At 38.5% G+C, this 25230-nt stretch overlaps 1 protein-coding gene across 1 annotated transcript; it reads left to right on the top strand.

The window, feature by feature from the left end:
* Positions 1-35: 35 nt before the first annotated feature.
* On the top strand, positions 36-24872 carry LOC114481775 (G protein-activated inward rectifier potassium channel 1-like). The gene is made up of 3 exons (XM_028476814.1): positions 36-1071; positions 21605-21821; positions 22105-24872. The coding sequence occupies exons 1-3, from the start codon at positions 403-405 to the stop codon at positions 22776-22778; spliced, it is 1560 nt and encodes a 519-aa protein (XP_028332615.1). The 5' UTR covers positions 36-402; the 3' UTR covers positions 22779-24872.
* Positions 24873-25230: the final 358 nt, after the last annotated feature.

Here is a 25230-nt window from a genome sequence, read left to right as displayed (position 1 = left end):
TGTGTGTGTGTGTGTGTGTCCCAATCTCAATGCTCACATCAGCTCATCCACCCCCCCACTGGATAGTGATTTTGGCCTCCAGTGCTGCAGTTCCTCTCCAGTCTCCATGTGTGAAGTCACATCCCAGTCTCTCTGGTCCATGCAGAGGGCACTGGGGCGCAACACTGGATCCATCAGACAACCTCTGGATGATTTGTGAGACAAAAGTTGGACTCGTTTGACTTGGAATCATGCACTGCGCAGAATCTCCGCAGACTTCATTCACAGCAGAGGCGCATCAGTGCGTAAACATGCGTGGATCGCGCTGAAAGTTCCAGTGCGCTCTTGGAAACGCGCAGCATCTTGTAACTTGGGCGCATAAGATATCGACTGTTTTTCCTCAGCAAACCTGTGATTGACACGATGTCGGCCCTCAGGAGGAAATTTGGTGAGGACTACCAGGTGGTGAACACCAACCGGAGCATGACTTTCTCTGCGCCGGTGAAGAGAAAGAGGCAGAGGTTCGTGGAGAAGAACGGACGCTGTAACGTGCAGCACGGTAATCTTGGAGGAGAGACCAGCAGGTACATCTCAGACCTGTTCACCACGCTGGTGGATCTCAAGTGGCGGTGGAACCTTCTCATCTTCATCCTCACCTACACCGTGGCATGGCTGGTTATGGCTTCCATGTGGTGGGTGATCGCCTTCATCAGAGGAGACCTGAGCCACAGCGGACACGACTCGTCCTACACCCCGTGCGTCGCCAACGTCTACAACTTTCCATCCGCGTTCCTGTTCTTCATCGAGACCGAGGCGACCATCGGCTACGGTCACCGCTACATCACGGAGAAGTGTCCGGAGGGCATCATCCTCTTCCTCTTCCAGTCGCTGCTGGGCTCCATAGTGGACGCGTTCCTCATCGGGTGTATGTTCATCAAGATGTCACAGCCCAAGAAACGCGCAGAGACGCTGATGTTCAGCCAGGACGCGGTGATTTCCCAACGGGATGGAAAGTTGTGCCTCATGTTCCGAGTCGGAAACCTGCGGAACAGCCACATGGTGTCCGCTCAGATCAGGTGTAAACTCATTAAGGTAAGGCAGCGGAACGCAAAACTCATATAAACTCATTCTAATACATATAGTACATGCATGACCTTCCCAAAGAGGAGGATGGGACACAGTCATGTGTTCTGTAAGATATGTAACTGATTTTTGCATCTGACACTGGGGAAAGAACGACGTAAGTTTAAAAAAAAAAGAAAAGAAAATGTATTTATTTATGTATTTTAAATGATTGAACAAGTACAGATACAAACAAAAATGCACCTTTCACATTAATACAGATTATAGACAAAATAAAAGGAACCAAGGGGCTAAAAATGCACAAAAAATGAGGCAAATATACAAAACAACAATTTTACACAAAATGACTCGAAAAACACAAAATGACCCCCCAAAAACCTCAAAAAAAAAAAAAACAAAACAAAAAAAACAAGAAAAATATCACAACACAAAGCAATAACAAATGCATACAAAATTAGATAAAATTAACAAAATGATAATAAAAACACAAACCCTTTGTTCTGTCCTGTGTTAATGCTCAGATTGGTCATTATTCTAAATGCTGATGTAAATGTTGATAATGTGGCCCTCGGATCAGAGAATCACACTGTGGCCCCTACTGTAAAAGTCTGCCCTACATATATCCCAAAGGGGGCGTGTCCCTATTAAAACAGATAAATCTAATGTAAACTGTGCAATGATGACAAATATTTCGTACTTATGAAATATATGAATGTTTACAGAGATCTAAAAGCCCTAAAATCACTGCTTAATTTGTCACAAAACTAATAATTTATTATCAATTATTAAAACATTTACAATTTATATACATCATAGAAAATGTCATGTAATTATTTATTTTTAGTTATGAGATGGCTTATCTAAAAAAAAATAAAATCTAACTGTGTTAGGGCACTTCCTTTAAACTTTAAAGCATCTCAGCGCTTACAGTTATATTATAGTAGAAAAAGGTCTTTATTTAATTGACTTTAATTTGAATTAGTTCATTGTACCCTGTAGGGGTGAGAAAAAATATCGATTGACCATACATTGCAATTTATTATGTGACCATATTGAAAATCTATATTTCTCTCTCGAATTGTTATTTTTAAAATTAAGATCTATATAAATGTTGTTTTTTTTTTTTTAACATGTCTGTCTGCTTATGTGGTCTAAGTTAACATGTGGTTTATTTTGAAATAAATGTCAGTGACTGAAACTGACTCATATAATGTTTCTTCAAGTAAAGTAAGAAAATAAAAAAATTGTAATAAATGTTACTATATATTGAATCGCAATATTAACAAATGGGAATCACAATATAAATCGAATCGACCCGCGTTGACGTTCCGATCATCTCCAGAATGGATCACAACACACTGTGTCCATCCTGAAGCCTTTAATTCATAGCAGTCCGGAGTCCCCCCCCCCCAAAGCTCCCACCCCCCCGTACGTCAGCTGCTGAGTGTGTTACTTTCAGACTGGGTCATCACAAACAGTCCCACCATCACCCAGTCAGCAGAACGCCCATCACTGGGTTGTATATCTAAGTTTAGAGTCTGTTTCAGCTGTCCACTATGAGATGAATGATTCCCTGGGGGAATGTAGGTGGGAAACGTCGCTTTATTGACTAAAAGATCAATTGAACCACTTTCTAGCCTTTTCATTACATGCAGTTACTGTGATTGCTGAAGCCACTCTTTCCTTAAGACAAAACATATTTCTAATCTTAGGGAGTGTGAGGTTTTTTTTGTGGAGAGTGCATGGTTAAAACCCTGAAGGTGAAAGAAATCAAAGGCTGCTGTTGGCGGGAGTGATGAAAGAAGAAGAAAATGGTGTGTGTCATAAACCCTCCTGAGTGGACTTCAAAATAGGAAGGTTTTAAAGGACGTTTTTCCACTAGAAAATTATTTTTTAGTTGTTATTCCTTTGACAGCTTTTTTTCTCAAATTAATACCCACAAGGTCTTTTTAGAAAATAATAACCAAACTTGTGTAAGAGTTTGAAAAACATAATGTTTGGGTATGTCACCTAACAACTCCAAAGGGAAACATGATCCTCAGTAGAAGATTTTTCAAATGTACTATGTCTTCATTATAACGCATTAAAGTGCAAGTTGTATTTTAGAGCCCGAATGATTCATCGGCTGATTTTAGCGATCACAGATTAATCGACACTGGTCTAATATTTAACTGATGTATTCAATTTTCCGTTAATGTCTGTTCTGTGCTTTCTGCTTCATAAGCTGCCACTTTTGAATCAGCAGTAATGAGTACAAATTACAACACTGGGAAAAGTCACTTGTTCATTGTTTTTCCCGATTTGTGCAACTTTATTATATTCCGGAAATACAGTTTGGAAAAGTTTGCCATTCCTTATTTATCAGTGGCTTTACAGTTTATAGTCCCTATATATATACAGTATATGTTGACAGTGTTACTTACTAAAGTTCTTTATTTTAATTTAGCAGTTTTGCTTTATTGTCTTGCATCATATTTTGGTATTATAAGAATTTGTGTTCATGTGTACAGTACATATCCTGTGTATATCGATGTTCGTATTTCATATATTATCAATAAATTCGTTTTTAAAAAAATCATATTTAACATATCAAACACAGCAGGAAGTAGAGAAACTCCAAAAGGGTTTGTTTATTCTTACACCCAAGCACATCCCACTATTATCTTGAACATTGAAGCGATATAACTTATAACCATGTCATATTTTGTTGTAAAAATGTAAAGGTGACTGCCCTCTATGGGTTGAAACCCAAATTGAATTATTCTATTGGCTGAGATGATGGTTTGTGACGTTTTGGTGGTTTCTACATCAACTGTTGGCTCCACCCCTCCTACAAAAACCAGCAATGACACGCGGTTTCACTTTGATCCGCGGAGCAGGAGAGAGATAGAGAAGAGAAATAGAAGTCTGTACTTTGGTCAATCAAAGCCAGCGGTTAATGCAACAGTTGCTCTACCTCCACTCTACAGTAAACTTTATAAAATGATCCACTCATCACTAGCGAAGCTCTGGCGCTTCATGCCCCTATGAAGCTGTTCCGTTTGCCGGGGTCTGTGTGTGCGTAATAAGTCTGTGTGTCCGTGTGAATCTCTGCATGTTTATGCTTCCGTCCACGCACTTTTAAGGCTCTTATGAATAAATAGTCTCGGCTCTAGTCCGGGCGGCCATCCTGGACTATGTCGTCATCACCAGTGCGTCGTCGCTTCAAGTCGCGCATGCGCAGAATGACCGGAATAAACTTAAAGCGTAAATAAGTGTTTGAAAGATAGAGGAATTATTTAATTCGGAATTAAAATGGGAATAAACCAGCCACCTATTTTGGATTTAAGTTTAATTTGGAATTAAATTAGCATTAGGAATTAAGTGTTTACAAGGTCTGTTTAAAGAGGATTTAAGTTTTATTCTGAATTAAACAGGAATTAAATCTCCCATGTAAATGTGGCCAGTTTGTTAAAAATACCTCAGCCATCAGACAGGCTACATCCTCTTTTGTCACACAAGTTATTAAGAAACAGAATGTAACCTCACCTTTTACTCCTGTAACAATATACTGTAATGCTGCTGCCCTCTACTTTTATGGCAGCTGCTATCCGTATGGTTGCCGTATCAATATACCGACATTCTATCCGTACGCAGTGCCCCATTTGGCCAGTTTAGGTCACATGACTAAGCCTAAACCTTACCCTAACCCTAAAAATGGTTGTGATATAGGGTTATAACCTAACCCCAACCCTAAGACGCTCCATACTTGTACTTCGGTAACCGTACCGATAGCACCGGGGATTGTCTGTACGGCACACGTACAAATAGACACTTTCTACTTTTAATAGATCTACAGTTTGTCTGAACAAGCTGTTGAGTATGATAAACAAACACTTCATGCTTTTTTTTTTTTTTGACCCCGTTATAACAGACAAACAAAGCTTGTCCATACGTTATTATTCTTATGTCTTTGGTCACCTTTGTCAAAACTTGTTTTCTTTCAAGTTCTGCATCTGTTTCCTTTAGCTCCGTGATTTCTGGTAGATGTCAAAAAAAGACAAGGCTTGCTTTGTTGTGATAGCGAGAGTGAGCTGTGTGTTTGTCTGCTGCAGAGTGGAGTTGTGATCTCGAGCGACAGTTTACTTTTCCGGTTTGTTGCTGCCATATTTCCCTAAGCGCACCATGGTTACACTGAACACCTTGTTTTGCATTCATGCAGATTGTTACTCGAAATACATACACGACAAAACTGTAATAGCGTTTGACAGTTTAATAAAAGCGCCACCGCGCACACAAAGATTAAACACACAACATTGTATCTTTGTCTCGGCTCTCATTTGGACAATTCTCATTTCACTGTGCCCTCGTTTCCTCATTAAAAGCTAAAGAGAAATATTGCTTTTTGATTACTCTCAATAAGCTAAGCAGCATGGATAAACTATCATCAAAATATGCAGTATCATCAATTTCCAAGTACTTGGATTCAGACAGTTTCACACACTGTAGTAGTTGCTTTGAATCATTCTCGTAATTCTCTCGCTTTAATACATACAGCTACAGGATATACAGTATTGCTTGGAGATTAATCTGCAGAATAAGTATGCCTACGTGCTAAAAAAAATGTATTTCAAAAGTTGTTGAAGAAAGTCAAAGTTCTGAGAGTGTTTTATTCAGATTTCCGTTTAGTAAAGACAGTCTACAATCTGTTCTCATGTGAGTGAATCTGCATGATGGTGTGTGTCTGACACCATGATGTCTTTGCATTCTCTAGAATTTCTTTAAAAAAAAAAATCTCCGGAAAAAAAATAATCATATTTTCATATTTTCTGACAACTTAACATGATGATTTTAGTTACAAAGCAAGCTCAAATTTCCTTTTTAAGGATAGTACAAAAAGTGTTTTTATAAAAACAAAGCGTCAGGTTGGAAACATGCAGAGTGGTGGCCAAATTGGGACGGAAGCGGATTTGTAAATGGGGTGAGGGTCGCTAGTTCGAAACCTACCGTGCCCCATTGCTATGGGCCCTTGAGCAAAGGTTTTTTTTTTACTAACTGCTGCTCGGTGTTGCAGCCTCAAGGAAAGAAGAAGAAGAAGAAAGTATCATGTCAGAAAGGAGCCATATTTTACTTTTGGGTTAATACGAACTATTAATTATTAAGTTGGAAAAATGGAAAATTCAAGTTGAAAAAAGTTGATTTGTCTTCATTTTAAATTTGACTAAAGCAAAACATTGATTTGAGGAAAAAAAAAATCAATTGTTTTAATCTAATTTATTTACTAAAAAGAAAAAAGTAACTAATTTAGTGTTACCAAATGAAATAAAATTCAATTAATTTGGTCCAACTAGTTTGATAGTAAATGAGGTGCAAAATTGTTGTAATTATCGCTATTTATATTTAATACAACAGGTCTGATTTAAAACTCATCCATTACAGTACACTATAGCTGCAGGCCATATAATAGAGACCTTGCAGAAGTAACTCAGTATCATACCTTTAAATGATGATGACTGATGGATCATTTCAGCTTTTGGTTAAAAAAAACACTTTTATTGCATTATATTTGAATGTCAGGAGGCATCATTGTTCTCTCACAGTATTATATTGTTATTTTAAGCTAACTGGTGGTTTTTAGTGCATATCCCATAGTCACACACTTTTATTTCCTAGCTGTTAAAATGTTGTCTTCCCAATTTCCAAATTGGCTGTGAGGTTGAACTCCTGACTGATTGTGAGTCTGTGCGTTGGCTCCGAAATGGAATTTTCCTGGCTGTGCTCAACAGGAAAATGGGTACCATAGATGAATGGAAGCTAGGAAGCCAATGTGGAAACACTGGGAACAGCCTAATGCATGCTTATTCATTACTTTTCTTTCAGGGATAACGTAATATCATTCTGATAATCATCTGAATCTGGGATTTCTGCCAATAAAGAAATGGATTTTTTGTTCTTTAGAGAAATGCAATCATTGTGCACATGCAAGGACACAAATTTAAGACAAGCTAATAATTTGCTTAGCATGGTAGATAAATAAAGCATGTCTTGAACTTGAGTAGTTTTACTCCTTGAATATATCAAGTAGAGCTGGGCAATATGGACCAAAATTCCCGATTTCGATATCTTTTCTCAAAATGGCGATATACAATAGAGGTTATGGGATTTTAAAAGGTCGATACCTAGAGCCGATTTTGAAAGCCGATATACATTGATTATGAAACACTCATATGATATAAATATATATTAAAAATTAAATTAAATACACTAATAGAACTCCTAACTTTTATTGAACTTTAAATATATCTGTACACAACCAAGTAAAACAAATATCCTTATCCTATTAAGGATATAATATGATAAGGATATTTTACTAGGCACTATTATATTACATCCTTATCCTATTGTATGGATAAAGTCTTACCAGAAAGACAATTCAATTTGCTGATGCAAAATGCCACACAGGCTAAAACAACACAACAGTGCTTTAAGATCGGTTAAAAAAAAAAACAACTCGTGCGTGTATCACAAACATGAGTAACTAGCGAGCCCAAAAGTAAATGCACAAAATGACAACAAAAAAAATACACAAAATTACTACAAAAACACAAATGAAATGAGAAATACACAAAAGAACAACACAAATAAAGTACACAAAAGGAGGAAAAAGTGCACAGTGTGACAAAAATACATAAAAGAACAACAGAACAAAATGAAAAAGAATTACGCGAAAGCGGACAAAAAGAGAAAAAACACACAATGGGACAAGAAAAATCAGAGAACAACATATACATACCGAAAAATACACAAAACAACTCAGAAAGAAAAATATCGAAAAATACGCAAAAGAAAGGAGGAAAAAAAAATTGCACAATGTGACAGCACGTGTGAGTGAGTCTTCCAGACAGACACCCCACCCCCTTATGACAACCAGAGCAAACATGTACACCCCAAGTACCATCATCCAAAATCACGTTCAGTTCCATTTCCCATTGTTTGAAATGAGTATTTTAATGAAAAAAAATAAGCTATTAAAAAAATTATATTTAATTACAATTATGGCGTAATTATAAATGTAATTGCCATGGAAATGCTATAATTCTATGTACAATTCTACACACGTCGTTAATAATTATTAGTATGTTTCATATCAAGCTTTCCCACATTTTTAAATGAAATTGAGGCCTATACTGACACAAAAAAGGCTCAGACGCACACACCAAAAATATTAAAACCTATATTTTCATTGATTAGGAAGCCTAACAAGGTAACCAATAGATAGGAAATAAATTAGATGATTGATTTTTAGTTTTAGTGTATTTTACAGCTGATTTAGGACCCGTTATCATAAGAGATGCTAACAGAAAGCTAACACAAGAGGAAGCTCAACTTTTATTAGGTTATTAATTAAAGGCTCAGTAATTGTGATTACTGAACTTTAGTAATTGAGAACATAATTGTAATTGGCTTTCTGAGTTTAAAAAATAATTGTAATTTAGAAGTAATTGGGAAAAAAATGGTATTGTAATGTAATTGAAATGCAATTTTAACTGAAAACTGTAATTGACCAGAACCCTGATATATATCGATATAGGTGATACTGTAATTTTCTATATCGCCAAAAAAGAAAACTAAACTCGAAATATTCCACGTCATGGTGCGAGAGTGTGAGTCGGCACTTAAGCAGTGCGGCACTGTTGTCTTCCATCCCACAGTGGGACGTCATTGCAGAGTGTGACTGCACTGCTCCGCACTGTGGTGTGGTGTGTGCAGGGGACTAAATGGACTAAATGGATCACCCTGTTGTACTACACCTGCAGTGTGAAAACAATACCACCACTACTAGTGTGGTGTTCAGGTACCGTCCCAGCTCAAGGTCACTGTGCGGCGACAGGCTGCCCACAAAGCATAATGGAGAAACGAGGCGTGCCGCACTACATCCAAATGACGGAGCAGTGTAAATGCACTGTGACATGGTAGTGGCAATCAATTACAGTACAGACAGGTGGGGGGGGGGGGGGGGGGGGGTAGGCATGGGCTGTAAATGCTTGCAAGACCTGGATACATTGGATTTTCAAGAGTGAGCAAAGTTCCTGCTCTGTGCAATGATTAATTGCTGTGTAGCGTGTTTTTTTAATGCAGTATTTAAGCTCCTCTGGGTTTACATAACACTGCAGAAGGCAGGAGTAGAAAAGTTTCATATGTCCATGTTGGAAAATCCTCTCTGTTAAAATGTAGGTCACAAAGCGGTTAATTTAAACACTAAACATGCGGCACAAATATAACAACAGTGTGAATTTCATTGGACAGTCAGTAGAAAATTTGATACTGGACACAAATATGTATTTTGTTTGTTTCCTATCATATGTGCAGCTATGTATATACAACTCTACACTCATGTGTTTATGTTGTAATAACTCGATGTGGCTCTGGGAGCATTTCTTGGCTGAGAAATCTGCTTTACCTGCCAACAAGGCTTATGGATTTTGTCAGTGGAGATGAAGTCTTGCTGTATTTTACATATTTTCTCAACAGTTAACTCTCACACATAAAAAGTTTAGGCCTAGTGTCAGAAATATAATTTAAACATAATTATAACTCATTTTTTTGTTGTTGTTTTTTTGTTGCCGACTTCATGTCGTTATTGATTTTAAGCAGTTAAATGTTTTCTTTTGCACTATTTGATCACGTAAAGCACATTGAGTTGCTTTGCGTATGAAATGTGCTATACAAATACATTTGCCTTGCCTTGCCTTGTACGAAATTAATGTAAAATATTAGAAAAATTATTACTGTGTATGTAACAGTATTTTTTTTGTTTATTACATTCAATGTTTATCTGCTTTTGAGTTTGTTTAGTTCAGATGTCTGCATGGGTTTTCAACAGCACTTTATTCATTGTTTTTCTTTCACTTGTACTATTTAAGTTTCTTTGTAGTTTCCTTGATCCCGGCTGCCTTTCTATAGCTTGATATTTAATTTAGTTTGTTTGCCTGCTGCTCAGTATTTGTTACGCTTCATTTGTTCTTTTATGTTCGTACCTTTGTGAGTGACTGTTGTAGCAAATTGACAAGATTACTAAAGGGGATACATTTACGTTTTTCACCATTACAATGGTAATGAAAAGCGACGGTTTCAAATTCTTACCCAAATTTGTTTGCTTAGAGCGCATTTGTAATAATTTCACTTTAATTTAAAATGAACACAAAACAACGGTGCACATACTTTGCCGTAAATGCTTTAGATGTTGTGTTTTGTTGTGCAATGCGCAGACTAAATATAAGATTAGGCCTTTAAATAAATACCAGATTTAAGAATAACAACTAACTGACCATATTACTTCTTGTAACTTTATAGAGTCTGAAGTGATTATTTAAATGAAAGTCATGGAAAATTACTTTGTAGTTTTTTCTCCTCCCATTAGTGACCACCGCCCCCCCCCCCCGCCAACATTAAGGCCCCCTGGGTAAAAATCCTTTTCACATTGCAGCTAAACTATAAAAGTAAACAGATTCTGTGGGATTTAAATTATTTTAATGTAGAGATTTGAAAAAAAAAAAACAAAACAAATGAGGATGTTTCCAATAAATAGGGAGTGGAATCTCCAACCCATCTTTTTTCTACAGCAATTATTAAGCAAAAGTCTCTTACAGTAATGCACATTATATCCATTATGCATATTAACTAAGGAAAAGAGAATAATGGCCTTGAGTTTATCCATCAATATTAATGCGGCACTCATTAATAAACCAAGAGGATGCAGAGGTGGAGTGACCCCATGCACGGGTGGAATGTTCTTTAACAGGAAAGTGCGTTTAGTTTTCAATAATGCATTCAGGTATGGTCTGTTTACCTTAGCTAAAGCTAACCTAAAATGACCTGCGCGGTAAAACGCTGCAGAGTAGTAAACAGATGAAGATGAATACAGAGTGTGGGAGGGAGTGTGACAACTCGTCATTGTGTTGGTCCTCAGCAGGACACAAGGGATACAGGCTCGCAGCTGTTAGACAGGCAGGTGTGCAAGACTGCGACGCTCTGAGAGACAGACAACATGTCGGCGTGACTCGCCACATCATCCACAGACTAACTCTGAAGGACAAGCAGAATAGACCAATAACACCAAATATTACCAGCTGTATATGCATTCCTGGACATACTCTACCTTTTCAATAAATCCAATATCTAAACATGATAAATTCAATTTGCTTGTAGAGCAGAGCATACGCGGAGTTTCCGTGGGGGCAGTGGCCAAAAGTTTTCATTACACTTTTCTCAAATTCATTGAAAAAAAATAAAAAATAAAAATCATTTTCTGCTGCAGTATTACTGTTAGTTTCATGTCACAGATGTTAGTTCTGCCTCAGGGGTGTAGGATAAGTTTTCAGTGAAATGGCCCCAAACATTTTAGACTTTAGGTTGGTTCTTCTTCTGTTGCGGGATTCTTCACTGCACCCAGCAGTTCATGTATGGTACTGCAGCAAAAATGGAGCAAAAAGCAGCCGCCGGCTTGACTTTATCATGAATTCACAACATTAAATGACACGTTGATGCAAATTTTTGGAGTCAACATGATCAATTATGTTACTAATCATTTTTTGCATTATTGTATATGTTACACACATAGTGGTTGGCGCGAATCTCGAGACGGTCTATGAATTTAGTTCCATTTTTGTTTTTGCTCCCTGGTATGATTGTCAAACTCTGCCTATGGAGCAGAGGTGTAAAGAGTACTGATATATCCTACTCAAGAAGAAGTATACATATAATACTCAAGTATAAGTAAAAAGTTGCTCAATTAAATAGTAAAAGTAATTAGTTACTCTCAACCACTACGTTTATTTTGGTAATAAATCTTGCCACAGTTTCATTGCATACAGTAAACATCTCATAGTATAAAGATGAAATCTTGAACAATTGGAACTTCATTTATTTTGCACAAAGGCATCTGTATAAAAGAAAAGGTTTGTGAAAATGTACAAAATAACACCAATGAATTCTGTTTAAAAAAAGAAAAAAAAATTCTCAGACTTGAGTTTATGAACTCTAAAACTGAGAAAATAACCTCCGTTCAATGTTATTTTGCCGTGGTGTGTTACATTTAATATGGTGGTCGGCTATGATGGGATGCATTTGATTGTTCATTTTTTGTAGTTTTGCAATGTCCGTTGAAGAAATAATAATTTACTAATAATAATTTACTTAGTAACGGTTAGGTGTAGAGATGTAACAAATTACTTTACTTCTTTTGAAATGTACTTAAGTGCAAGTAAAAATACTGATTTAGAAATATACTTAAAAAAAAGAACAAGTACCCATAAAAGCAACTGAATTACAGTAATATGAGTACTTGTAGTCCGACTTAGTCTTTTTTGTTGCACATCTTTAATACAGACACAAACAAACAATGACACTCTCTAATGTTGCGTACATTGCTCTCTAATGCTGCCTTTGCATATATACACTCACTGTCGTTTAAGAGGAAGTGAGTCACCAGGGAAAAGGCCAGCTTTCACTCAAACTCAATCTCAGGTGGCTTGGTAAATGAAGCACTATCTTCATATCAGGACTCTTTCCGATTACCATTACTTTTACCCCTGGTGGCTCCGACTGTTTAGCAACACTAAGAGAACGCACTAGGCTTTTACCTTGTTAGAATAAACAGGTGCCTGCTTTTCTTTTCGAGGGTATAATTTAGCAGCGATGCTTGTGAATAATGCCAAAAGCAGTATCTCCAAATGAGCCGCTTCACCTTCATAATGTCTTAAATAGGACTCCCCAGGAAATTGGTTTCCAATCTTGTTGGCTTCCATGCACCACGCAGACAAATGGTGCACCTGGCTGCACAATCTCTCTGAGGATTTAGTTACAGCTTATGTATAAATGCCATGGGAACATTGCACTCTACTATGATGGAGCTTCAAAAACAATTGCTGGTAAACACGCTCCACCTATTTAGGGGCTCTGATTTTTCATCATCACGGAAAATGGACCAAAAAAAAATTATTGAAAACTTCCTTTTAAAAAGTCTCAGAAACTTTATTTATCCCTGAGTGGCAATTCAGTTTCAGTTCAGTCCCGTCCAAGAAAACATGAAAAGACAAAATGACATGAGAGTACAAGGGTGGACAAGGGTGGGTGATCTGTGGGTCGCCACAAGGGCAGCGCCCCGTATTTAGATGAAAAGTGGGAGTACAACAGTAGGAGAGAAGAGGGGAAAAGGCAGGTTTTAAACTGAGTTCCCTATTGGGGAGGACAGTGTAAAACTGGGTAAAAACCTCCTCATGGACCAAAAAACAAAACACAGTCTGAACAAAAACTTGAGAACATAGCACGTGGGCGGGGGTGGGGGTTGTTGGTGGGAAGGGGAAGGTGAGGGTTGGGGGTTTAGGGTGGAAAAAGGAAGAAAAGGAAAGGATTGTCAGTCACTGGGGGGGCGTGCGCCTCCTCACACTCATTAAAACATGTCACAATGTATTACCAATACTCATTGCACAAAAATAATGTTAATGTATAAACTTTGACTAATCCCTACATAATAATGTCTGAGCTATATCATATTTAAATTTGTTATAAAGAAAAAATATTCATTATTAGCTTAGGTAAAAGTAAGCTTCTTACTTGTTTTGTTGGCATGGCTGAAGTCGTTTCAGAAATTTATGCAGAAAAATGCAAAACAGATACTAAATTCTCAAGGTTTTATAGAGGACATAAACTCATAATGTCATAGTTTTATTTTTAACCAATGATAGCCATATTTTTATTAATTATGAACACGTAAGGTATTATAATCTGGTGGCAGAGTGAATATAATACAGTATATGATGGAATTGAGAATGAATTACCAGTGTTAAATAATCCATACCTTGCTTGCTAGCTCTTTGTTTACATTTACATTTCTACACTTTTAATGTATTTTCTAAAGATAAATTAATTTACCAAATTAATAGTTGTTTATATATTAAAATTTGGCCCCAACATGACACAGAAATGCAGGATTTTATGCAAAAAGTCTAACAATTAGCGCGACTTAAAGGTTTCAAAAATAATCTTTTGGGAGATCATGCTATTTCTATGGTATTTTCATGGTATTTTGCTCATTCAGTGGGTGGCTAAGGGTCTAGCATTGTGGCTAATGTTGCTCTTGCGACGTAATTGTAACGATGGTGTTTTCATAAATAATTTAAAAGCACACAAAAAGTCAAATTAATAACAGTAGTTGACTCCATTAATACTATTTAGCATGTCTGGCACAGTTTTGAGAAGTTTAATAGACAGTAAAAGAGGGAAAGATGATGAAACGGAAATGTATAACGTGGTAAAGCATAAACCCTGAAACGGATTATGGGAAATTTTTAAATGGAAAATTGGAGGACTTACTGTAAATATTCATTCAAGGTATTAAAAGATCATTGCATCAATGTTTTTACCTTTGTGTGAAGTCATATGTCAAGATATAGGAAGCTGCTATATTCATCTTGAGCAAAATCAGTACTATTTATTCACTGTTGTATGTAAGACAATAGAAATAAACAACTGTGTAGTTTTAATGAGATAACTGTGACTGAAGGTCATTACATGGTCCTATCAGTCAAATGATGATCAGACTGAACGGAGACAGTTGATCTTCTATAGGCACCTGATCATATCTTTAGTTAATTACTCTGCTGACACGTAGAGACACTGTCACTCCATTAGACACTAATGAAAACAACAGCTAAGCACGCTTGGATGGGAACATGCAAAACACACACTAGTCTTGCAAAGTCAATATACATCCCCACCAAATTTATTCTGCAAATCGTTATTCAACGCACATTCAGAAACTGGGTTTTTAAACTTGTGTGGGTGGATTTGTTTTGGTTTCTTTTTTCTCTGAGCTAAAACACAATGTTTTCACAGACACTGACATTGCAGGGGTCTTTCTGCTGTTTTTTGTGTTTTTTTTGTTGTTGCAAAGTTAGGACGAACCAAGATAAACAAATTCAAACGGTCAGAGACCATTCAATGTTTACATCCTATTCAAACCAACACTTCACTCATCATAACCCAAAATGAACCGTCAATATCAGTGTCTAACAATCTGGCATCTTAATTTGAAATATCTCTAATGACTATGCTAATATTACGTGTTATGGACAGATTCTTAAAGGTCATGGTGTGCCGTTTTCTGAGGATCTAGGTCACAGATAATCAGGAGCTATTTGGTGCACCTGTGATGTTCTCCTTCTGCTGACTGCTCTCGATGAGAGGCTATGTTGTTGCAGTTCCCTTGGTCAGCTGTGTGTGTGGCACCAGAGAGTCAACGCCGTTAGTGTTTGATGGACTGAAAATTGATGGATGGATGGACGTTTGTATCATTTGTTTTCTGCACAAAGCATGGAGTTCTCATTGGAATCATTTATTGAAAATCCAACTGGGGAAGCACTCAACTCATGCAAAAATGACTTATTGCAAATTGCTCGCCAGTTCGGCATCACAGTGAAAACAGAAAGTGGGGATGATGCACTTAAACAGGGTGTGGTCACTCGTTTGTTAGAGAAACAAATCCTCACAGATGACTCTGAGCCCAAATCAGAAAGTCAATCCGACAGTGAAGGGGGGGTGGGGGGGGGGGTGTCAAGTAGGCTTTACGCGCTCAGCATTTTTGAGCCGATCACCGATCAGTGAGTTAAAAAAAAATGGTCACCGATCCGATCATATGAATTCAAGTTGTTTTTTTTAGGTAGAGATTCATGGAAGAGTGGAAGAATTTCCATGCAGGACATGAACATAACATTTGTTGCCAGAGTGTGGGTGTGTGGCCCTTTAACTGCATGAATGAAAATTAGCCACTCCCTGCCTTCACCTGGGCCTGCTGTACCATTAAATGTAAATAGGCCTAACCTAAACTGTTTCACACATATAGGACTTCAGGAACTTAACTCTATTATTTCATCCTCCAAACCATCGACCTGCCTTTCAGATCCAATCCCAACTAAGCTGTTTAAAGAAGTTATTCCCCTGGTCTGCCCATCTTTGTTGGAGACAATAAATATATCCCTATCAATAGGCTACGTGCCACAGTCCTTTAAAGTAGCTGTAATCAAACCCCTTCTCAAAAAACCTACTCTTGATTCCAGCACTTTAGCAAACTACAGGCCTATATCTAATCTTCCTTTTATTTCAAAGATTCTTGAGAAAGTTGTGGCGGCTCAGCTCTGTGAATTTCTTCAAAACAACAACCTGTTCGAGGACTTCCAGTCAGGTTTTAGAGCTCAACACAGCACAGAGACTGCTTTAGTTAAAGTAACTAATGATCTACTCTGGGCTTCAGATGAAGGACGACTCTCAGTGCTGGTTTTATTAGATCTTAGTGCAGCTTTTGACACTATAGATCACTATATTCTACTAGAGAGATTAGAGAAATTACTTGGAATCACAGGGACTGCCCTAAACTGGTTTAAGTCCTACCTATCTGATAGGTACCAGTTTGTACACATGAATAATAAGTCTTCTGTGTACACTAAAGTAAGCTACGGGGTTCCTCAGGGCTCTGTGCTAGGTCCAATCCTCTTCTGTATCTATATGATCCCCTTGGTAATGTTATGAGAAAATACTCTGTTAACTTTCACTGCTACGCTGATGATACCCAACTGTATGTATCAATAAAGCCAGGTGAGACAAATCAGCTATCTAAACTTGAGGCATGTCTAAAGGACATTAGGGCCTGGATAGACCAAAATTTTCTTCTTCTTAACTCAGACAAGACTGAGGTCATTGTACTGGGCCCACGGCACCTTAGAGAAACCTATGCTAGCCTAACTGCCCTAGATGGCATTACTCATTACTCATAGAAACCTTGGGGTTCTATTTGATCAGGATTTATCCTTCAACTCTCACATAAAACAAACTTCAAGAACTGCCTTCTTTCATCTCCGTAACATTGCTAAAATCAGATCTATCCTGTCTCAGGGCGACGCCGAAAAGCTAGTCCATGCTTTTGTTACCTCTAGACTGGATTATTGTAATTCTCTTTTAGCAGGCTGCCCGAGCAAGTCGCTTAAGACACTTCAGCTGGTTCAAAATGCTGCAGCACGTGTACTGACTAAAACTAGGAGAAGAGATCACATTACTCCTGTATTAGCCTCTCTGCATTGGCTTCCCATAAAATATAGAATAGAATTCAAGATTCTTCTTCTCACTTATAAAGCCCTAAATGGACAGGCACCAGTCTATCTGAAGGAGCTTGTAGTGCCATACAATCCCCCCAGAACACTACGCTCTCAAAATGCTGGACTACTCGTTGTTCCATTCATCTCTAGAAGTAGTATAGGAGGAAGAGCTTTCAGTTATCAGGCCCCACTTCTCTGGAACCATCTACCAACTACGGTTCGGGGGGCAGACACCCTCTCTACCTTTAAGGTTAGGCTCAAAACATTCCTCTTTGGTAAAGCTTTTAGTTAGGAACCAGCTCATAGCTCATAGTTAAGATGCAATAGGCATAGACTGCCGGTGGGGGGGTCTGGCATGCTCGGTTTGGAGAGAGGTTGGAGAGGGCATTAAGAGAGAGGTCATTTAGGCTAGAGAGGGACCGGAGAGGGTCCCATTCCTCTCTCAAACACTCCCTCTATGTCTGCTTCTTCCCTTGTGTGTTTGCTCCTGTACTGCTTCTGGCTTTTGTCTTGCAGGTCCGTGGGATCCTCAGTGTGGAGTTACAGAGTCTCAGCGGCTCTGTCTCCACCCTTTCCTCTGCACACACCCAACACAGCATAACGTGGATGGCTGTTCATCATAGGAATGGGATCCACACAAGGTTCCTGCTACTTAACAGAAGGTTTTCCTTGCCGCCATGATGAATTCATGTTGGGTGTGGGATACATATGTATGTGTATATACGTATATATGCATATGTGTGTATCCATAAAATGAAGAGTCCGTCCTTAAGACTGCTCTACTGTAAAGTGTCTTGAGATACCATTGGTTATGATTTGGCGCTATACAAATAAAAGATTGATTGATTGATTGATTGAATGCCCTAGTCGCTCGACCACTGTGTGGAGTGAGGGAGCGTGTGTGAACGAAGCAGATCGATTATAAGCTGTATGCCGTTTTTAGTTAGGGATGTCTTGATACAACTTTTTCACTTCCGATATAGACCGATATTGCAGCCTTGTGTATCAGCCAATACCGATATTCATCCGATACAACATCAGTACGAATCATACATAGTTATATTATTTATGTGAGAAAAGGCTTGATCAAGTGATGATAGTCAAACAAGAGAACAATAGTCAACAACAGTAGGTTACTTTGGTGGAGTGTGTACCATAGGATAGAAGTGCTGTAGCGGAAATTGTTATCAGATTATCATCTTATATTGGTGATTTTAGATGCAGTACGATAAAATTTGAGCGTGTAAAGCGGGGGTGGGGCGCATACACACACACGCTTCTGTGTCTACCATCGACCTGAAACGAACAGAAGTGTCCGCTATGAAAGCGAAAGTAAATAAGAGGAATCAATCTGCTTTAGGACTCACTTTTAACATGCTGGGCCTGAATAAACAAAAGAAACACGCACGCACACACTAACAACAGACACTGTCCCCGCTTTCAGAGCCTGTAGACTGGGGAAGAGGTCCAGCGCTCAGCCGCTCCGCTCCAACCAATCGACATTTTTGCTCAGAAGTTTTCACCTTTGTGCACAAATGTGAGTGAAATAAAGCCGTGTCACGTAAAGCCAACAACTATTCGGTGTAAATGAGACGATAAAACAATGCAATGGGAGAATCTACAGAACGTTTCGTCACGACAATGACGTCATTAATTGGGTCAGCAAATTAAGACATTACAGTCGATCACATTAATTGCATAAAATGCACAATATCGGCCGATCCGATATAGCCAATCAGATCGGTGTAAAGCCTAGTGTCAAGGAACCTGTTGCTGAAGTACCACTGGTTTTCAATTCATAAGTTTAGGTATTGCATTGAAGCCCACACTAAATAGATTTAACAGGTTTGTTTAAACCGAAGAGTAGAAAATAAAACATTGTTAGTGGTAGTTTGTGTGTGCGTGTGTGTGCGTCATTCAGAGTTCAATTTACATCAGGAATTAAGTGTTTACAAGGTCAGTTTAAAGAGGAATTAATTTTTATTTTGAATTAAAGAGGAATTAAAGCTCCCATGCAAATGTGAGTGTTTCAAAGTGTTTCTCCAGACATAACTTCATGCTGGTGCATTGCTTTTACCCAATTTATTTATTTAATTATATGAAAACACAATAGTTATCACTCTACATATTTCACAACAAACATAAATGTCCCTGATGTCCCACCTTCAAACACAACCTCATTTGGCCATCCATAAGAAAGCTACTTAACCTTCTGCTTTTCTATAGCAATACATACTTCCTACGGGCACTGCATTAGTAAAATAAAATGAAAAAAATCAGGTTCAGACCACTTTTCTAATGGACTAAATGCACCAAATGCCGAATCAATAACCCATGATTGTCATTAAATATCATTCTTTTTTTTTTTTTATACCTATACATGAGACTAGGATTTTTGTCCATTGGGATTTTGTAAAAAACAATGCCTAGGTTTCAGACCTAGTGATTGTTGATTTCTAACATAGGCTTCCTGTCTGCACATTCACGGAGTGTCCATCACCCGATGGGTGACACATTCACTCTGGAAGGCGAGCCAGGGATCTGTGGGCACAGACGTCTTCCTGTGAAATGTCACACCCTTCTGTCCACAGTGTCACTGTGAATACAAATGACAGTCTGTTTGCCATCTGTGGATCAAGCAGGTCTTTGCTCAAAGGGCCATGGAGATGACTCTGCATGTAAGTTAATGCTATATAAAGAATGACATTTATTTAATTTGCAGGCAAAATAAAACGCTTCAAATTGGCAGTATAACCCCACACATTATGTCTACTTATTCTTTCTTATTCTGAGTTTGAAGCCTCATAGTGTGGAGTTGATTGGCCTATTGTGTAAATCACTACTTAATAAAGGATTCTTTTTCACTGGTTTTTTGCTAGTTCAAACCAGTGAAAAGTTACAAACTCTAGGTGGTGCTAATGAGTCCTGACATTGCATCAAAAAAAGACATTAACTCTGTCACCAAACTATACCGTCCTGCCAAATTTAATGATATTGCACCCCAGTGAAGGGCCCAAAAATCCAAGTAAAGTGGCAGTTAAAGAATAAGAAGAAAAAAAAAAAAGAAGATAAATTCTTACGGGAACAGTAGGGCCCTGGAAAATGGCCACTGAGGTCCCTTGGGATGTATGGAAAAGATCTGAATTTAAAAGGCCTTGGAAAGTGGCCACAAGTCCTCATCAGTGACCCACACAAGATCTGCAGTATTTTGAATTTAGAAGTAATTTGGCATTGATAGTACCGGTAAATGATTTCTGGACTGTAGTTCGAGGACAAGGTCACTGAGTGGGGAAAATGACGTCTGAGCCAGTAGCTAAGAACTTCATCAAGTCACTGATGGTTGCCTGGCAACAAACTAGAGCCAAGAATTAGTACAACCAACAACAATCAGAAGACTGTATTTTTTGGGCAGCGCAGCGTAAATCAGAGAAATTTTTGTTCTTAATATTTTTGCTGTAGTAGTTGGAGAGAGACATAGTAAAGACTGTCTGTCTGTGGTTTTCATGTAACTAGAGTATTTTTCTAAACAGGTTATTGCTAATTAATGACAGTACTGATGATACTTTATAAATACATATTGTTGAACATTCCTCCAAAGCATTCATTCCTATTCAGCTGAATATAACATTTCACACGATTTCCAGAGCAACATCATAAAGGACAGTAATGTTGCTGTTCTGCGATAGACTGGCGCCCTGTCCAGGGTGTACCCCCGCCTGGTGCCCAGTGGGAGCCAGAGATAGGCACCGGCAGACCCCCACGACCCTGAAAAACAGGAACAAGTGGGTCTGAAAATGGATGGATGGATGGATGTTGTTTTTTTTTTTAGAAATTTCCTTTCAGTGTTGCACTTTGAGGACGGTCCCTGCCCACTCTGCTCTTGATCTGCCACTCATTGACATCAATGTACCTTTTTAGCTCAGCAGACAGATTCTAATGAAGAAAACAGCTCTTTTATGTAAAACATGGGGGTGGGATGATTCATCGAGTTAAGGATACAATACAGTATTTTAGGAAAGGGGGAACAAAAAGGAGTTTTTCAGTACAAATAACCAAGCTTTTATTTGACAATAACTGTGAAAACACCTACTCTGGGTATGACCTTTTCAACTTGATTAGATTAAAAAAAATGTCTTAATCTCTTAATTTAGAGCATGGTGCACCATGTGTTCTCCAGTTGGATTGTGTGTGAAAATCTCTTCACCTCGTTCTATCGGTTCATATTTTTTAATCATGGAAAAAAAAACAAAATAAAAAAATCTTTTGTCAGACATTTTTAAAGAAAAGACCAATCAGGCAAATACCATCTAATCATGTAAACATATTTTAACAATTGGTTTGCACTGCTCATTACCCTTGTAAATACTCACAAATAGAAACAAAGTATTTTACAGTTTTTGCTTTTGTGTTTCTAGTCTCGACAGACCCCAGAGGGAGAGTTTCTGCCCTTGGACCAGTGCGAGCTGGACGTAGGCTTTGGTACGGGGGCAGACCAGCTTTTCTTGGTATCGCCTCTCACCATCTGCCATGAGATCAACACCAACAGCCCGTTCTTCGATCTGTCACAGCGCTCGCTCATGAACGAGCAGTTTGAGATTGTTGTTATTTTAGAGGGCATCGTTGAAACTACTGGTATGGATCACGCACTTTTCTTTCCTTGAATGCAATTTGTTCCCACTGTTAACAGTAGCTTGTAACTATTCCCATTCTTCGTACTCATTTGATGGGGGTTATTTTGCCATTGGCACACAGCAGTTGTAGTTTTGAAGTGCATTGTTATAAGCTCCGTTCTTCCTTTCCCCATCCCCACCTCAAGCACTTTTCATTTCATAATCAAAAACCTCACCAAGACAAGTCTTAAGTCTCTTTTTTTTTGCCGTTGAAGGGTAATCTGTTCTTTGTCTTTTTTTTTCAGGTATGACATGCCAGGCAAGGACGTCCTATACTGAGGACGAAGTGTTGTGGGGCCATCGTTTCCTCCCAGTCATGTCACTGGAGGAAGGATTCTTCAGAGTGGATTACTCTCAGTTCCACAACACCTTTGAGGTTCCTACACCCCCCTACAGTGTCAAAGAGCAGGAGGAGGAGTCCTCCCTGACTTCGCCCAACCCTTTACCTGTTGCACTCACTCCCTCGTCCCCACCGCTGGGGAACGGTGCTCGCAACATCCGCAGAGAAAGGCTCCTCTCGGCCGACTGCGTAGACCACATGGAAGACCAAATCTCCCGCTTGCCTTCCAAACTCCAGCGCATGAGCTCGACTAAGGAAGAGCACTTCAGGAAGGCGTTGAAGACCGCCCCCTCCTTACCTGGTGGTAAGGCTTCCAGCACAGGTGACTTACCACTTAGCATTCAAAGGCTGAGGTCCAGCTCGGTTCCAGTTGTGCGGCAAGGACAGCCTGAGGAGCAGGTTCAGTTGTTGTCCTTAGATGGAGATCCTGAGGAGAGCGAGTTGGAGAAACACAGACTGCCGGCGGCCATTTGTATCCCGTCTGCCCCGACCCCATCACTGTTTCAGATACCGTCAGCAAGCAGTCGACCGGAGGACAATCTGCCCGCAAAACTTCGCAGAATGAATGCTGATCGGTGATTACAAGAAGTATCTTAAGAACTCTGAAACACTTTAAAAACTATCAGGCTTGCTGGGCATTGCTTATTAATATAGGGTGAACAGACGTCTTGATTTACCTGGGACAGTCCCGGTTTTCAGACTTGCGTCCCGTGTCTTTGTCGATTTCCCCCAAACCATTCATTTGTCCCGGTTTTGCACAAGCTCAGTCCCATTTGTCACTTTTAAATGGACCTCTGGTCTGTTGCCGCTGATAGAAAAGACTCTGAAAGCACATTTCGCTTCAAAACTTGATCTCTGTGGACTGTGAGCTGTCAATCACAACAGTTGCCATAGTAGCGCTTGCAATATAAACCAATTAAAAAGCTCAAAAGTCTTCTAATCCTTTGCAACTCGATGCTGATTGGTGGCGGGCATTGACAATATTACTCATTCGCTTCCTCTCATGTGTTCTCAACATGCCAAAAAGTAAATAAAAAAAGTTTTTTTTATTATTCAAAACAATTTGATGTTAACTTAAAATGTTGCTTTTTTTTTAATACTGATGGCCAGTTCAAATTTGGTTCAGCCAATGCAATAATATACATTTCATCTTAAAGGGAGAAAAAAAGAAAAGTCATTTATGTGACCATTTTTTTTTATTACAAATAAAAGCGTATGCAAATAGTTTGTCTTTTGAAGATCTGTCGTCTTCTTTGGTTTAATTACTGTCCCGGTTTTGACTTTGAAAAATCTGCTCACCCTATATTAATAATGACAACTGTGATCATTTCCAAGTGTTTTTTTTTCCTTCAGGATTTATCAAGGAGTTTCCATTAAGTTGCTCGACAACGTTGTCCATTGCCAAAAAACTACAAGGGCAGCATCAGTAAGCCATCCATCCGTTCATACTGTGAGTCAGTTTATAGATCACCATCTGTGCCCCCTACTTACTGCAAACACTTCTGTACCAATCTCTTTTATGGCTACCTGCTCATAGAGCTACATCAAAAAAAAAAAAACTGTGTTGTTTTGCTGTTAAAGAAGCACCAAAGCGGCAGGAATAATATAAGACTAGCTAAACCACCTCTAAAAAACATGACCGTCTTGTTTAGCTTTGTCTATATAGGTCTTCTTAGCCTTTCACAAATAAAACAGTAAAAGGAGCAACTGAAGAAGGAAGTAATGGACATGTTTAAATGTATTAAGGGTCAAGCTAACAAGCTAACAATGTGTAGTCAACCTAAAGTTAAGGAGGGCATCTTTAACTGCAGTTGTTTTATTTACCTTATTGGGATCAATAATGCATGATTATTGCCCTAAGGAAGTAGGACAAGTATTTTATTGGATTCTAGGCTAAACTTCACATTTGGGCTCCTGCTTTTACTTGTAGTAGTTTGACTAAAAATGTCTAATGGTCAGTATTGAAAAGGTAGAATTGAAGGACAAATGAGAGATGAAGCTAGCTGCCAAAAAGTGTTAGAGGAGAATAACGCGGCATCCATGCACCCTCGCCATATTTGCTAGTGCTACCAAGCTATACAACAAAGCAACTGTGTGCTTTCATTTATTTATTTATTTATTATTTTCCTATAAAAGCAGACACTTGCCACCTTATATCGTGTTTTGTCCTTGTACTGTCCTTGCACACATTCAAGTATATCACCACCATGTGCATGTTATACGATTTATTAGGAACACTCGTGGCGCTAATGTCATGCAGGCTGTTAGCGAGTAAAATCAGTTATTTATTACTAAAAATGCTAAATCTACTTTTGTCTACCTCTCAATGTGAAATCAAGGATGAAGTGCAAATTTAAGGGATAAGATTCTACACTATAACATGAGTTTAAGACATGATTAATCACGTGTTCAGTTTAGCTTATACACCGTGTTTATTTATCACCTGTGTTTGTTAATGTCTGTTTATTTAAAAGCTAATTTTGGATGTGCACAACTGGACAATTTGAACTTTTTGTACCTCTTGATGCAATATTTGCATTGGACTATTGCGCACGGGCTAAGCAACAATCACGGATATTTTTTTTGGAATTCTTTTGACAGTATGACAATTATTATAGGATATACAGGGAGGCTGACATCAGGGGCTTTGTGTATAATTGTCAGCATTATTGTAAGATAATTCTTCATATTGCTACTGCTGAATAATAAATGATTTTAAAACAAAAGACTGATTGCAATTTGCTTTTCAGCTTTTATTGATTAAAGAAATGATAAAACGTTTGTATCAATGTTAACACATCGTCATGACCATTTTGATTTTAGTTGATCCATTTCAAAGGAGGTGACTTTATTCATGTCCTGTGATGGACTGGCGCCCTGTCCAGGGTGTACCCCCGCCTGGCGCCCAGTGTGAGCCAGAGATAGGCACCGGCAGACCCCCGCGACCCTAATTTGGGTCTGAAGATGGATGAATGGATGGATGACTTTATTCAGTACCAGTCTCAGGCAGTTGACTCTGACATTGCTGATT

The sequence above is a fragment of the Gouania willdenowi genome, chromosome 19, assembly GCF_900634775.1.
Source record: "Gouania willdenowi chromosome 19, fGouWil2.1, whole genome shotgun sequence".
In the NCBI taxonomy this organism is placed as follows: Eukaryota; Metazoa; Chordata; class Actinopteri; order Blenniiformes; family Gobiesocidae; genus Gouania; species Gouania willdenowi.
This window is presented reverse-complemented; position numbering and strand designations above follow the sequence as displayed.